Consider the following 13,983-nt stretch of genomic DNA (forward strand, 5'->3'; position numbering starts at 1 on the left):
TGAGAAGTGTGTTTGCTTGTATTTCTTATTGCTGATCTTTCATTCTGGTAGGTAGAAAAACACTTTTGGGAGAAAAAATGGTTAATTTCCTTGGACTTGCTCAAGACATATCTTTTATTATCATAAATTATAATTGGATGGCTGACACCTGGAGTGGAAGTTTTACTTTGTTTTTCATTAGTTTTGAACTGAGAAAATACTTGTACGTGTCTGGCAGTCTGTTTTATAAAGCTAATGCCCCGGCTAATATAACACCTGGCATCTATTTGTTTTAGGTGTAATTTCATTTGTTGCTGAAGATGAAGACCAACAGCAATCTCGACATAACAACTCACCAGAGAAGACAGATGGTGAACAGGCCCTTCAGAAATTGTCAACAGAGACACCACAAACTGTTGATGCAGCAAACATGGGTATGTTTGTTATTATGGATAAGTTCATTCTCAGTTTGTATAAACTTATATCATCTTTTTTTTTTTTAAATTTTAATGTATATTTAGTATGCCAGGCCAAATGCCTGCAACCAGTATTAGATCAAATGCTTATTCCAGGCATATATGAAACTACTCCTTTTCTGATTTTTGAAACATTTTTATGAAATTTTAAGTTGAGCTTGTTTTTTCTTTTTCTCTTTTTTTTGCAACAGTGTCACCGAATGTCACTTTTTGTTGGAGAGGGGCAGCATATGTTAAATGTTTTCTTTTAAAAGTATCCAATAATATTAATAGTGCTGATATCAAAGCAGGCCATTTCTGAAAATTCACATTGCTCTACTTCATTCCACTATGGAAAAGATTTTCTTTTAACTGTCAGTCAGAGATGCTCCTTTGGTTAGTTACAGTAAAATCGACAGGAGAAAATTCCAGAATGCCTGGTTATTTTCAGATTGTAACCTCATAGTTTATTCAAAACAGTTTCTGCATTATTTTTGAGATTTTAAGTGTTCCATAGGAATACTTTTCTGATTATATATGACCCAAGAACTAAGGTTTTCCCATAGCGCTTATGATACAGGTAAGACTGGCGCAACAGTAGTAAAATTTTAACAAAAAGCAAAAGGCAAGTCAATTCTTGACAAATTGGGGAATGGGGAAGGGGTGAGAAGAAATCTATCAATACCAAATTGAGGAATTTCAAAGACAAAGCAAAAAAAAGTAAGCTAACTCCAAGAAGAAATGATGAGTTTTTTAAGGACAGTATAGATTCAGTTCTCCTTCCTGGTATATTTAAGGGGACCAGTAGTAATATTGAACAGTAGTGGTTTTTTAAAATTCTGTCATGAGAGAGCTAGAAATAGGAGAAAGTTCTTAAGAAGGCAATTAGAAAGAAAGGAAATAATCAGTATTTAGCTTTCACTGGTTTTCAAGGTTCAAGAATATTTCCTTGCATTCTTCTCCTACAGCTAGCTTTTAAATTTAAATTTTCATGTACAGCAACATGGAAGTTGTTGACATTAAAACTCACACAACACATCATTGTAAGTTTACAGAAGGAGGATTTTAACAAAGATTAAATTAAGGTGATATATGTAGACAATGCAATAGACGTGAGAATTAACAGATTTGAAGATATTAGGAGGAATTATTCATAAAAGAAATATCAAGAGTGATACCAAGTACAGGGAAATAGTGGAGATAATCTTCAAAACTCTACTGAAAGCCTGCAAATGTTCATGAATTTGATTGTGCTCCCATTGTCCAAACTAAACACTTCTGCTTATGAAATATTTAAGCTTTGCAAAGTTAGGAATCATCAGTCCGAAACTAATAGAGGGTGTAACTGAAAGTAACTGAAAACAGAAGGTTAAGTAAGAAAACAAAAGCTTAAGTAAGAAAATAGAAGGTTAAGTGAGTGGATTTCTCAATACTGTCCTTACCACTGATATGAATTGAGGGCATTGTTCTTGAGTAGAAAATTCAATGCAAGTTCACTGTTTGCTATTATTATTACTGATAAGCCTTTTGCTCAGTTTGGTTCCCCATTAGCAATGTGAGACTTACCTCCTTATGCATTTGTAATGTGTTTTCCAAATATGTTGGTGGGTGATTAATCTAATAACTTGCTGAGAGGGGCCAGGTAATCAGCTCCAACTCAGCTCCCTTTTTCACTGCACACTAATTTACACAGATATAATCACTCCAGCATGCAGGGTCCCATTGGTAGTTGGAGCAATCTGCACAGTTTATTCATATATTGTTGCATCAACTTACTGTGTCGTATGTTTCAGTTACCATCTTTCACTGTTTTCGTTCTGCTGTAGGGTTATATCTTTGTCTTATTGTAACCTATGCATTTCTAGTAAATTGTACTAACTCAAGTTTCATGATTGCTAGCAATGCTTAGGGCATCATTAGGATTGCTTTCTAAAGTGGACTTAAAGTAGGACATGAAATGACTCTACCCTAATACAGTATCGCTTAATAGGATTTTTTTTCTTCAATACAGAAGATATAGCCTTGCAATTCCCATATCCTAGGAACAGCAAGCTTCCATCTCACCTTTAAATCAACTGACTGCTTCTAGTCATTTCACAAAACATTATCTTCCATCACAACCATTCATTTGTACTAGACATCTATAACTTTTACAACTGGGGAAAGTATCTGCTGAAAATGGCTAAATAGAGATGAAATGTAATATGTAATAGAGATGGATGTAATACAATAGTAGTAGTCTTTTTCTGAACTTACTTCAAAGAGGAACTAAGAGTCTTAGCTTTATCCTACGCAGTTTTCCTTTACACCTATATTGTTACTGTAGTTTTCAATAAAAATTAAATATTCTATGGCTTTTCAGAGTAGAATGATTGACGAATACTTCCGCGATTTATAATTTCTTAATTGCAAGATGCACACCACTAATAGAATGCAAACCACTTGTATTTGACCAGAGGCATCACACACTGAAGAAAGGCATTGCAGAGCTGAGAATCCCCAGGGCTACTGTTACTCACCTGGGGTGACAGAAAATAGTGGACTTCTGATGCAGAGAAAATTAATATACAGACTTGAATTGGTAGAGGCCAAAACAAGTGTGAGGTTGTCCATAGCTGAATAAGGTTATAAAAAAATCTCAAATTATAAACACGTGTACACCACACATTTTTGTCTTGCAGTCACTCAGCAAAAATTATTCCTTTTAAACATCCTAGAAACTACTACCTTGTTATACACACCTTAACGTTCAATATCATCTTCAGGTACGCACACATATGCATTATGTAAGTATGTATATGTGTATTTAACTTTTTTCTTTTTTTTTCTTTGAATTACATTGTAGGATGATTGTAGAAGAGGATAATTTCTAGGATAGTTATCATATATTTTTTTCATAATTTCTACCAAAATCACTCATTATAGTCTTCCAAAAAAAAGCTAGTGATTATGAAATTCGTTTATATTTTTCTCCTTCAGATGTAGTTAAGAAAAAGCCTGTTTAGTGGTTGCAGTGAAAACCATGGATATAGCAATCCTTATGACAAATCCTTTTTATGCTGTCTTATGCCAGGAGAAAAAAAAACCCAATCAAAACCCAAACAGAAAAATGTATGCAGTGCAGATGTAGTGACAGGGGCTTGCCCCTTTCTAAACTGACATGTTTTTTTAGGTCTTTTCAAAGCATATTTCTGTCTTTCAAGAGAAGAGGTCCTAGGGTTTTTTTCTCATGGGAGCCAAAAGTAAAACAAGGCTAAGTGGTTGCTAAGACTGCAAGTAGGATGCAGCTGGTCTTTCATATAAGATTTATCTTTAGATATTTCACAGCCTGACTAAAGCCTCCTACCCTTGTCAAAATTTCCTCTCAAAAGTAGAGGAAACTTTTCTACTCTACTATGGAGTCCATGGTAACTTCTTAAACTGAACTGCCCTTGGACAATTGCCCCAGTGTTGCGCTCTTTGCTGTGTGGCACGTGGGCAATAGGGAGGATGCTTTGCTCAGCTTCTGCTAGACCAGCTCAGCTGTCCTCAGGAATTTAATCCAATGGCTTCCCTTGTAAAGAGGAGTCAAGACTGTGAAGTTGGTGCAGTTTCTACGATGGGTAAGACTTGAACTGCAATTGCAAATCCCCCTCTCCTCTTCCAGAATCCCTCACTCACTCTCTTCAGCAGCAAGCCTCAGCACAGAGCTGGTACTTAAGCAATGTCTTTTAATGTTCCCGCCACCGGTGATGTCTCACAGAGCTGAATGCTACAGATGCAGAATGTTTGTTTGTACAACACAGGGGAATTTTGCATGTGCTGTTTTCTTATTCTGGCTGCCCTAAGCATTGCCTTTATCAAAAGATTATACTTCCCATTGTGTTTGTCTTATGGAATGCATTTACATTTTTATGCCATTGCCAAGTTTTTGAATTTCTTTGTACTCGAAAGGCATAACATCAAAAAGATACACTACCTGTGAATAGGCCATGATAAAAAAGCACAGTCAAAGTAGTTAGGCCAGGCATTCATTTTGTCAAAGCCTGTTTTAATCATATTTTTAAAGTTAATTTATCCTTCAGCCATTCCTTCAATGACAGATGACATTTTCTAGTCTTAGTTGTCATTGTAGGTCCCATGATATGTCTCTGACAGTTAAAGTGTCTTTCCTGTTGTCTTTAAAAACAACTGCTTCTGAGTGGGTTCACTGAGGAACTGACACCTTCGAAAGGTAATGATATTTGCATGTGTGGTCCTCTTGGACATTCAGGCCTGAAATCAGTCCCTGGGAGCTGAACATCTGTGGTAGCACACTAGGGTATTCACATAAGGAAGATAATGAAATAATTTCTTTGTTCCAGCAACTGTTAAAAGTGATTAAGAGGAAAACAGTACTCAGGATAGCGACAAATTAAAATAAGACTTTGCATTTATTCATGGTAATTCTTTTAAAAGATCATGAAAGCTGAGTATACAGTGGTAAATGTTAGGATTTATTCAGTATTAATGTGGTAATATGATTAATATAACTTTAATATATTAAAGATAAAATAAATATATCTCACCTGCATATTTGTTTCTGGAATTACTGTCTTTCTACCAGGAATATTCTTAAAAATCATTTTGAATTATCTACCTGGTAAGATTTGATTGTGTAGTTATTTCTCAGTCCAATCTGCACACTGTATGTTCAAGCATATTGTGCTCCACCTTCAGATTAGTTTGTTTTAACTGAGTCTCCCTCTTCAGGGAAAAAAAAAGTTACAGAAGAAATATCCAAAGAAAATAATCCCCTATAAACTGCATGCATATTTGAAAATGTAAAATACCAACCAGGGCTTGGGGTTTTTTTTGATAGCATTTTAACATTTGCAGCTATACTTACACTAGTGCGTACAGGTTTTGGGGGATGGTTTAGCATATGTAGAACATTAAGGATTAGATTGTTTTATGCTTTTTTCCTTTGTGAAAAAGAATGTTCAATTATTGTTAGCTTTCTCAGTAGGTGCCCTTCTGCAGTACTGCAGCCTGCTAAGTGTTACACATTTTCCTGTGCCCTTTTGAGAATCAGAACAGCTTGATTCCCCTAATAAACTAACATGTTGTTTTGAAACAATTCAGATGTAGCGATGTTTCAAGGACCTATGGCCCACATGGAATTTTGTGGGGCATGGTATGTGTGCAGTTAAAAATCTGTGCAAACGAAGCGTGGTAGCCCATTTAAAATTAATAACAAAAGCAGTCTGTAATTACTCACAGTGTAAGGCTGCTGGTGAACTTTAGGTTACATCATCCTTCATGCAGCAAGTGTTTCAATATTGCTGTGCTGAGAAGGCTAGTAATGTTGCATCTGCCCCAACCACAAATAAGTCACTCCATTTGAAAACCTGTACATCTGTATATTTTTGGATGTCATAGCATGTAGGATTGCATCTGCATACAAACAGATCAAATTTTCATACTTAATTAAAAATGTCTGCGATATGCATTTTTCTTGTTCTAATAGTCTGTATAATCTAGAAACTGTATTACTGAGAAACACATTCATTCTGTCATGCCTGGCAGATCTCAAATATTTGTCTGTAAGTGGAATTTTGTCAATTAGTAGCCCATTTAATAAAAAAAAAATTCAGAAAATAATTCGGAGCAAAAATAATGGGTGTAGTTGTCATGGTTAAATGGCTAGATGTACTCTGGACTTCTGCATGTCCCTCTCAAGTTCACCTGTGAAATGACAGGTGTGACTTGCATCTTGCTGAATTGAAACAGTGCAGCAGAACCACACTTAAATTTCTCCCCCTTCTAATCCACACTTCGTCAATTTGGCTAACGTGATCGGTCCAGGTGTAAACCCCTACTACTAGTCTGTGACAGAACTCATTCAGAGTGATATAGAAAATACAATTTTTGAAACAAAATAGTAAATGAGCTAGCAACAGAGCAGTAGTTTCTTTACAGCCAATGCTGGTGCTATTAGGTTTGAGTGTTTGAGATGCTCTTTATCTAGGTCATCATTTTGCCTTTCCTACTTTGTCATTCTTACAAGCAATTCTTATTTTACCCTTTAGCAAGTAATGAATTATAAACACACCAAGAACACATAATATTAACGAAAAAGAACACTAATATTTACCAGTTCCTCACAGCTGTATAAGCATGTCTGAGGCAGAAGATAATGGCGTGGGGAGAGGACAGCGGGAAGGTCTCTATCAGTCTCCTGTGTTCATGCTGTTTCAATTGCTATGACCTATGAAAGTATGCACTGAGCCAGAAAACAAGAAAAAGACAGACTTTATAGCCTAAAACTGGGAGCAGTTCATAAGAAGTGGAGTTCAAATTAAATATGTGATTTTTTTAAAAAGTTTTTTTAAGTGTGGTTTTTAAAGATTATGACACATTCAAGTTACAATAACATCGACAAGATTGTCTAAGAGCAATTGCTTTGAATATCCCATTGCTTAAGGGTGAGAACAATTTCCCTCAAGGTGTATGTTCAGTCCCTCAAGCAGAGGGAAGAATTGCATATACATTCTCAGAGACTGACAGGGTAATCCAAGAGCTAAGCTACTGTATAAATAGATTCAGAAATCCTGATCAAAGTTTTTATATATTTATTTCTTTGTTGCAAGTTTCTGAAAACTAAGCAGTTCAGAAATATCAATTAAAGCATTAGACTGAGTCGAAATTGTGTTTTTAAGATGACAGGGAGCATATTCATTTCCAACAGAAGAGAATAAAACACATTTCTCCATCCAACCTAATTTATTTTTTTTTTCATTTTGCCATCAGGCTCCCCACCAAGTATTATTATTATTATTATTATTATAATTCTATTACAAGTAGTGCTATACTTTCATAACTAGACAAGTTTACATCACATACTATTGCCATTGTCTGCCTTTGAAGCTATAACTAAGTTGTTCCTGAAGGCTGTGATTAGGTAACCCTAGTTCTGTAAGTCACGTTTTTTGTTAGTAAAAAATTGTAAGCTCATCTCATTGTTTTTTCATGGATTAATTTCTTTCCTATCTTAGAGCCTCTTGTCCACTTGGTAGCCTCCTGCTGGAATTTGCTAAGGACTTTTTTTTTTTCTATAGCAGCTGCAAAATAAATGGCCCATATAGAATTCTGGCTTTGAATTTATCCCAGACACTGGACATTCCTGCATTCTCATACATTCAGTTATAAGATAGGTTTGACTGACAAACCAGCAAAGGACCACTCTGACATTTTTACTGAGTAGGCAATAGATATTTCTTGTCCATTGCAGTGATTTATTTGTTATGGTGTCTACTGTCTCAAAATATTTCCTTTGCTTTCTCTGTGGCCACAGTAGAGTCCTAATTGTTCTTGACATACTTATGAAATTATAAATATTAGGGAGCTACTGTTTCCCACTGTGGCAAAACACAGATGGTATTTTATACATTGTCGTCAGAGAGTGAGAATGTGTGTGTGCAAGAAGTGTAATTGAGAGATTTGGATGCACTTTCAAGGCATTATTTATTTCTGTTTATGGCATTTGGCACTGATTTTGTAGAAGAACTTTCTTTGTGAAAGGGATTTTTTTGATTAAGTAGAAAGAAGTTCACCAAGCAACATTGTTCTTTTGATATGTTTTTCCCCTCTCTATCTTTCTGTAATATAACTCATTAAACATTCCTACCGAAAATTCAGATATTCACAAGTCACTGCTCCTTTCACCCTCAAATATACATTTAATAAATGAAAAAGGCACAGTGTGCTACTAGTTTGTTTTGATTACTAGTACTGGATAAAACTATCACTGATCTCGAGAAGGAATGGTTGTCAGAAAAGTCTCAACCATTGCAGTCATAGACTCAAGCATATTCTGTTGCTGTGTAATGTTGGCATTATCACAGTGGGAGTTAACCTGAATTCAGAAGACCCTGTGGAAGTCTTTGGACTTTAGCATCACTTGATTTCCATAAGAAGCTAAGAATTTCTTCATTTGTACTGCATTCTCTGCCTGTAGGTCCTTGCTGTTCACCATAGATTGATCCAGAGTCTTGCTCGCTCTCAGAAGCAATTGCAGGTTAAATTCAGTTAAAAGGCCAGGTGGTGTTTATTCATGGTCAAATAAAAAATTATTCTTTAAAAAGCTTCCCACCACTGACATGTCGTTTTGCCACTTAGAATGTAATGCATCTCTCATACAAGTTCTGTACAGTTCAAACTGTATCATCTGACCAAGAAGGCCAACAGCATCCTGGCTTGTACCAGGAATAGCGTGGCCAGCAGGAGTAGGGAAATGATTGTTCCCCCATACTTGGCACTGGTGAGGCCGCACCTTGAATACTGTGTTCAGTTTTGGGCCCCTCACTACAAGAAGGACATCGAGGTGCTGGAGGGTGTCCAGAGAGGGGCAATGAAGTTGGTGAAGGATCTGGAGAACAAGTCTGATGAGGAGCGGCTGAGGGAACTGGGGTTGTTTAGCCTGGAGGAGGCTGAGGGGAAACCTTATCACTCTCTACAACTGCCTGACAGGAGACTGAATGGACGTGGGTGTTAGTCTCTTCTCCCAGGTAATGGGTGATAGGATGAGAGGAAATGGCCTCAAGTTGCACCAGGGGAGGTTTAGTTTCGTTACGAGGAAAAATATCTTCACAGGAAGGGTTGTCAAGCATTGGCACGGGCTGCCCAGGGAAGTGGTTGAGTCACCATCCATGGAGGTATTTAAAAGATGTGTGGATGTGGTGTTTAGGGTCATGGTTTAGTGGTGGACTTGGCAGCGTTAGGTTTGCAGCTGGCTGTGATGGTCTTAAAGGTCTTTTTCAACCTAAATGGTTCTATGATTCTACGATCTCACTGGGACACTCCTGCATTTTCTGGTGCTCTTGGACCACATGCACTTTCCCTTATTCTATGTGATAGTAGTCTGGGGTGCCAGATTTTAAACTAAGGAAAACCTGTACATCTATTTCTTATGGAGAAAAGGATTTTAAAGGCTGGTTATCCGCAATTTTTTAAATTAGGGTGTTTGTGTTAATTCCCTCCAATGCACTATAAGCATTTGTAAAAAAGCTACTAATGTGACCCACTAAGTGAGGAATACTTTTTCTAGCAGACAGAAAAACCATATGTGTCAGTGTTAAGTTATGCTAGTTCTTGAATATGCATTTTGTTTCATTTGTCAAGTATAACTCTTCCAGGTTTTCAAAGCTGCTGCTGTAGCCCTGTGCAAATCTGGTTGATATGGGGATTGAGTGGTTAAGACATGTTAGGTACAGATTGGGTTTCCAGATTGTTTAAGCATCAAACATTGGTAAACCTCTCTTGTATATATATATGCACAACAAAATAATTTTCAGAGGTAAAAAAGTTTGCAAAATTGGAGTGGATTTTCACAGAAAGAGTAAAAAACATGTTTCTGTATGTAAAGTGACTCCTTCAAAAAATGTCATCCCCTGCTCTAAATGAAGTACTACAGCTTCTCAGCAACATATCTGAAAACTGTTACTGTAAGAAAAATGTTGTGTATTTTCTTAGAGTAGCTGTTACTGGATTCCTTTGACTAGAAAATTCCAGAAAAGCAAACCAGGGAAGACAACTGGCTTGGACAATTTTTAATTGGGAAGTTAGTTCAGCAAAGATATTAGCAAATGTCAGTGAGTTTTAAAATGGAAACAAGTAGGCTAAATGAATAACCTTTTACTTTCCCCCTTATTAAATCTTTTCCTAAATCTCATTTGCTGTTCATATTGCAAAAACTGGAGGTTCTATGTCTTTTTAATTTGTGAGCCCTGAATTTTGAAGATAAGAGGAGATAAAAATGCAAACAACATTGTGAAGTGTCAGATTAAATTTACCATATGAATTCTGGTGATTGTTCATTTAATATACCTTAATGAAATCAGAGAAGTATAAATATGCAAAAATAATTTGAATGCTGTTATAATATTAGCAGAAACAATTGAAATAATGCTATTATCTCCATGTTTTACTACTTCCGTGCATAAAAAATAATTAAAATATGTTATTGCAATATTGACATTTGTTAATATGCCACTGATTCTGAGTTCAAACCATACAGTGGTTTGCATAGGATGCATGCATCAAAAAATGTGTTAAATTTTATATTTAGGTAGTTTGTATGTACGCATTAGAGATTATGCAGCAACCAGTCAATAGGTGAATGAGATGTGGGATACTAGAATGTATCCGGCTAGTGGTCACTTTGCTTTCCTGTGAGCTGAGGAAATACTTCAGAAGATACTTTGTGGTGTCATTATCTGTCTGTTAAATATCACACTTCAGTTCACATCCAAAATTTAACCTGATTTGCAACGAACTGGCACATCCTTTTCCTTTAACTTGAAGTATCTGTCAGACTTCATATTACTGTTTACTGAATATTAGTTTGACTGGCTATAGTAACTTTACATATCCACAAATATTTTTTCTCTTGACAAATATAGTGGGTTTTTTTGCGGGTGAGATTTTTTGAGAGCTATTTTGAGTCCTGAGCACATGCTTGTTTATCTGTACTGAAAGTTCCTTGCTTTTTCCTATACGCTAAAGTATATTTGTTTTGTTCCACTGAACTTTTGACCTGTATTTTTCCATGAAGACTAGAGAAATATCACTCATATGCTTCTGTTTCAACTGGTTTGCCTAATTTCCTACCAATAAATTTATTGAGAGATCATGTAACATTTTTTCTTTATTACTCCTTACAATGTCTTGTGTAACACACAGCGTGGTTTATTAAAAGCATGATTGTAAGTGCAGTGTTGTGGATCTGATCTTAAGGAACTTTTAAATGATTCTCACTTTTCTATAGGTAGTTGAAGAGAGAAACAGGCAAAAATGTCAGCAAATACTACAGGGATTCCCATGTCCTATATGATTAGAATCTTCAGGTCAAAGTTCTCTGTTTTGAATTAATTTTCATTTGTCAGAATTAATGTTTGCATTTATAGTGGAAATTGGAAATTATCCTTGAAAACAAACTTTGAAAAGCATTAATTTTACCATTTGGGCATTTGTTTGTTTGGTTGGTTTTGTATCCAATAATAGTGAAAGGTGTTTGCTATTTTTTTAAGAAAGATATACTTTTTCTTTCTAAATATGAAGAAGTAGGCTGCATTCAGAGTCCCTCTTCTAGAATACACATAAACATTGTCATTAGTCTTCGAAAGCGATATGATACTGCATTCAAATCTGTACAATACTGCAATCTATTACATTGTTTTGAAGTTTTAAATGCGTATTTTAAAACATCATACTTTTTGCTTAGGCTTCATATAGTAGTCGCTTTGTAATTGCAGTAAACCGTGCTTTTTCCATAGCAGATGTTTTACAGATACAGCTAAGGAAAAAGCATCTAGCATAAATGTTTTGTATGTCACTACTGTGGATATATGCAGTACTAAATAACGTACAGGACACAAGACCTAGCAAGATCTGCCTTTTAATTTTTTTGAAAAATGTGCATAGTGTGTATGAAACATGGGAAATGTGCATATGTAAATTGCTGTCCAGTCATTTTCAATTGGCAATGCATCATGGTCCCTTATGTCCATGTTATTTCAGACTCAGATTTCATGCATGCTTGAAAATATAGCCTCTAAATAACACATAGAAAAGTTGCAGTGCAATAAGTAAAATAACTCTAATTCCAGGGGGTTTGGGGAGTTTACAAAGGCTTTTTTGGTTTTGACAATCAGAATAAATTATAAAACCATGAAAAATGCTTCCTCTGTCATAGTGTGGGTGATATATATAATAATTATTGCTGAATTTTAGAAAGAATTAGAGGACTGCTTTCACTAAACTCTCTGGATTTATCAGTTATCTACACGTTATTTGTCCACCAATATATTGAGAAATTAGTAAGAACAACCTGATAAAGTTCAGCATATGTAAATATTGCAGAGAATATCCATGAAATTAATGATGGGTTGGTTTTATTTAGTGTGGAAGTATATTAACATAAAGCTCTTCTACTTGAAGATTAATGGATTTTGACTTCATCATTTCTTATTTTATTGAAAACATAAATTGCTCACACTTCTCTACAATAGGTTTTGCTGAAATTGAATGAAAATCTGCCCACTTCATCATTGTGGTCAGGATTCTATTTCATATAACCAATTTTCTATTTTATGGATGTATAGAGAAATAAGCATAGTTTTCCTAAAATGACCTAAGTGCTTAGCAGAAACATGTCAAAGAGGTCAGAAGATTATGCTTGTTAATATCTTCCTCAGGGAAAACAGAGTTTTTATCCCAGAATAATGTTGCCTTTTTTGTGTGTGTGGTGTTGCTTTCTGTTGCATTTTTGCCTTAGGAGAATGAGCTCAAATGCCTACTCTGTGGCAGAGCTTGGAATGAAAGTGATCCAAATCCCAGTGAAGTTGATTAAAAGGTTCCTTTTAAAGTAAAAAGGTTATGATGAAAAAGAAAATAAATGGACACTTGTCAGATGCCTTTGCATTTGCTTACCTGTGTTTCTATGAAACATTACATAAGACTATATTACAGTTGATAAAATGCCTTTGGTTAATTTAATATTTTTACCATACCACCTTTATTATAGAAAAATTAATTTTTCTTAGAAAATACAGAATAAAATATTTTATAATGAATGGTGGTCAGGAATCACTCTGTAGGATGCATGAGTATAATTTTTGTAATTCTGGCTTATCTTCACTTAGGAAATAGGCATTCTAAGCCTAAAGATTTAGCATGGTTTTTAAAGGAAACTGCATACGGTGAGCCTGCTAGAGTGTGGTAGAGAATTTAAAAGTGAACCCTGTCTGGAAGTGAGCTGCCTTCTCACTGAAGTGTCATGTAGGTTCATATAATAAAGTCAAAGTTAAGTCACAATTAAAGGTTCAGTTAGAAATTCACCTATATTCCAGGAAATGTTGTTAAATTAGTTTCCTGGTAGCTAGAAGGGGTAAAATCTTTGAATGAAGATCTGTATTTAAAATGAGGATATATGTTGCTCACCATTTCTTGGGTCTTTTTGATATTTTTTAAAGCTGCTGAAATCCAAGCTGAGAGATATAGAACTGTTAGGGAAATACAGCAATTTATTTTGCAGTAGCTTCTGAATTCCAAGGCAATTTCTATAATTCAATTGATTCAATGGCATTTGCCCCTCAAATGAAGGACTTGTGCTGCTTAGTAGAGTATAGCTTTTAAATGCTTTGCATGTGCAGCAACTCCTAAGTGCAGTTACTTGCTTCTGTGGCACGTATAAAACTGGGCTAACTTAGTCTTCAGTAAGCTTGTTTTGAATTTATCGTGTTGACAATAATAGAATATGGCTTCGAATTTCATAACACAGCACATTTAACCATTGGAAGGTATATTTCACTACAGCATATTACACCTAGATAACACAACACCTGGGGGACTGATAAAGACATTCTAACAGGCCTTAGCTGGTAAGACTTAAAGCCAAAGGGTTTGCTAGGCCTTTGCAATAAATAAGTGCCGTATTTGTGAGCAAGCGTCTGCGATTTAAGATTACATGCTGCTTTTCTGCTGCCTTTTATTTTTTTTTTTGGACTGCTAATTTGATCTTTTGCCTGTC

General features: G+C 35.5%; 1 protein-coding gene across 1 annotated transcript in view; it reads left to right on the plus strand.

Annotated features, from left to right (window-relative positions):
• CFAP47 (cilia and flagella associated protein 47) overlaps positions 1-13,983 on the plus strand; it is a 401,308-nt gene that overhangs the window by 256,861 nt on the left and 130,464 nt on the right. The window contains exon 51 of the mRNA XM_035901932.1: positions 276-413. Coding sequence (XP_035757825.1) covers positions 276-413 — 138 coding nt within the window. The remainder of the gene's footprint in view (positions 1-275; positions 414-13,983) is intronic.

The sequence above is a fragment of the Egretta garzetta genome, unplaced genomic scaffold, assembly GCF_000687185.1.
Source record: "Egretta garzetta isolate BGI_Z169 unplaced genomic scaffold, ASM68718v1 scaffold70, whole genome shotgun sequence".
In the NCBI taxonomy this organism is placed as follows: Eukaryota; Metazoa; Chordata; class Aves; order Pelecaniformes; family Ardeidae; genus Egretta; species Egretta garzetta.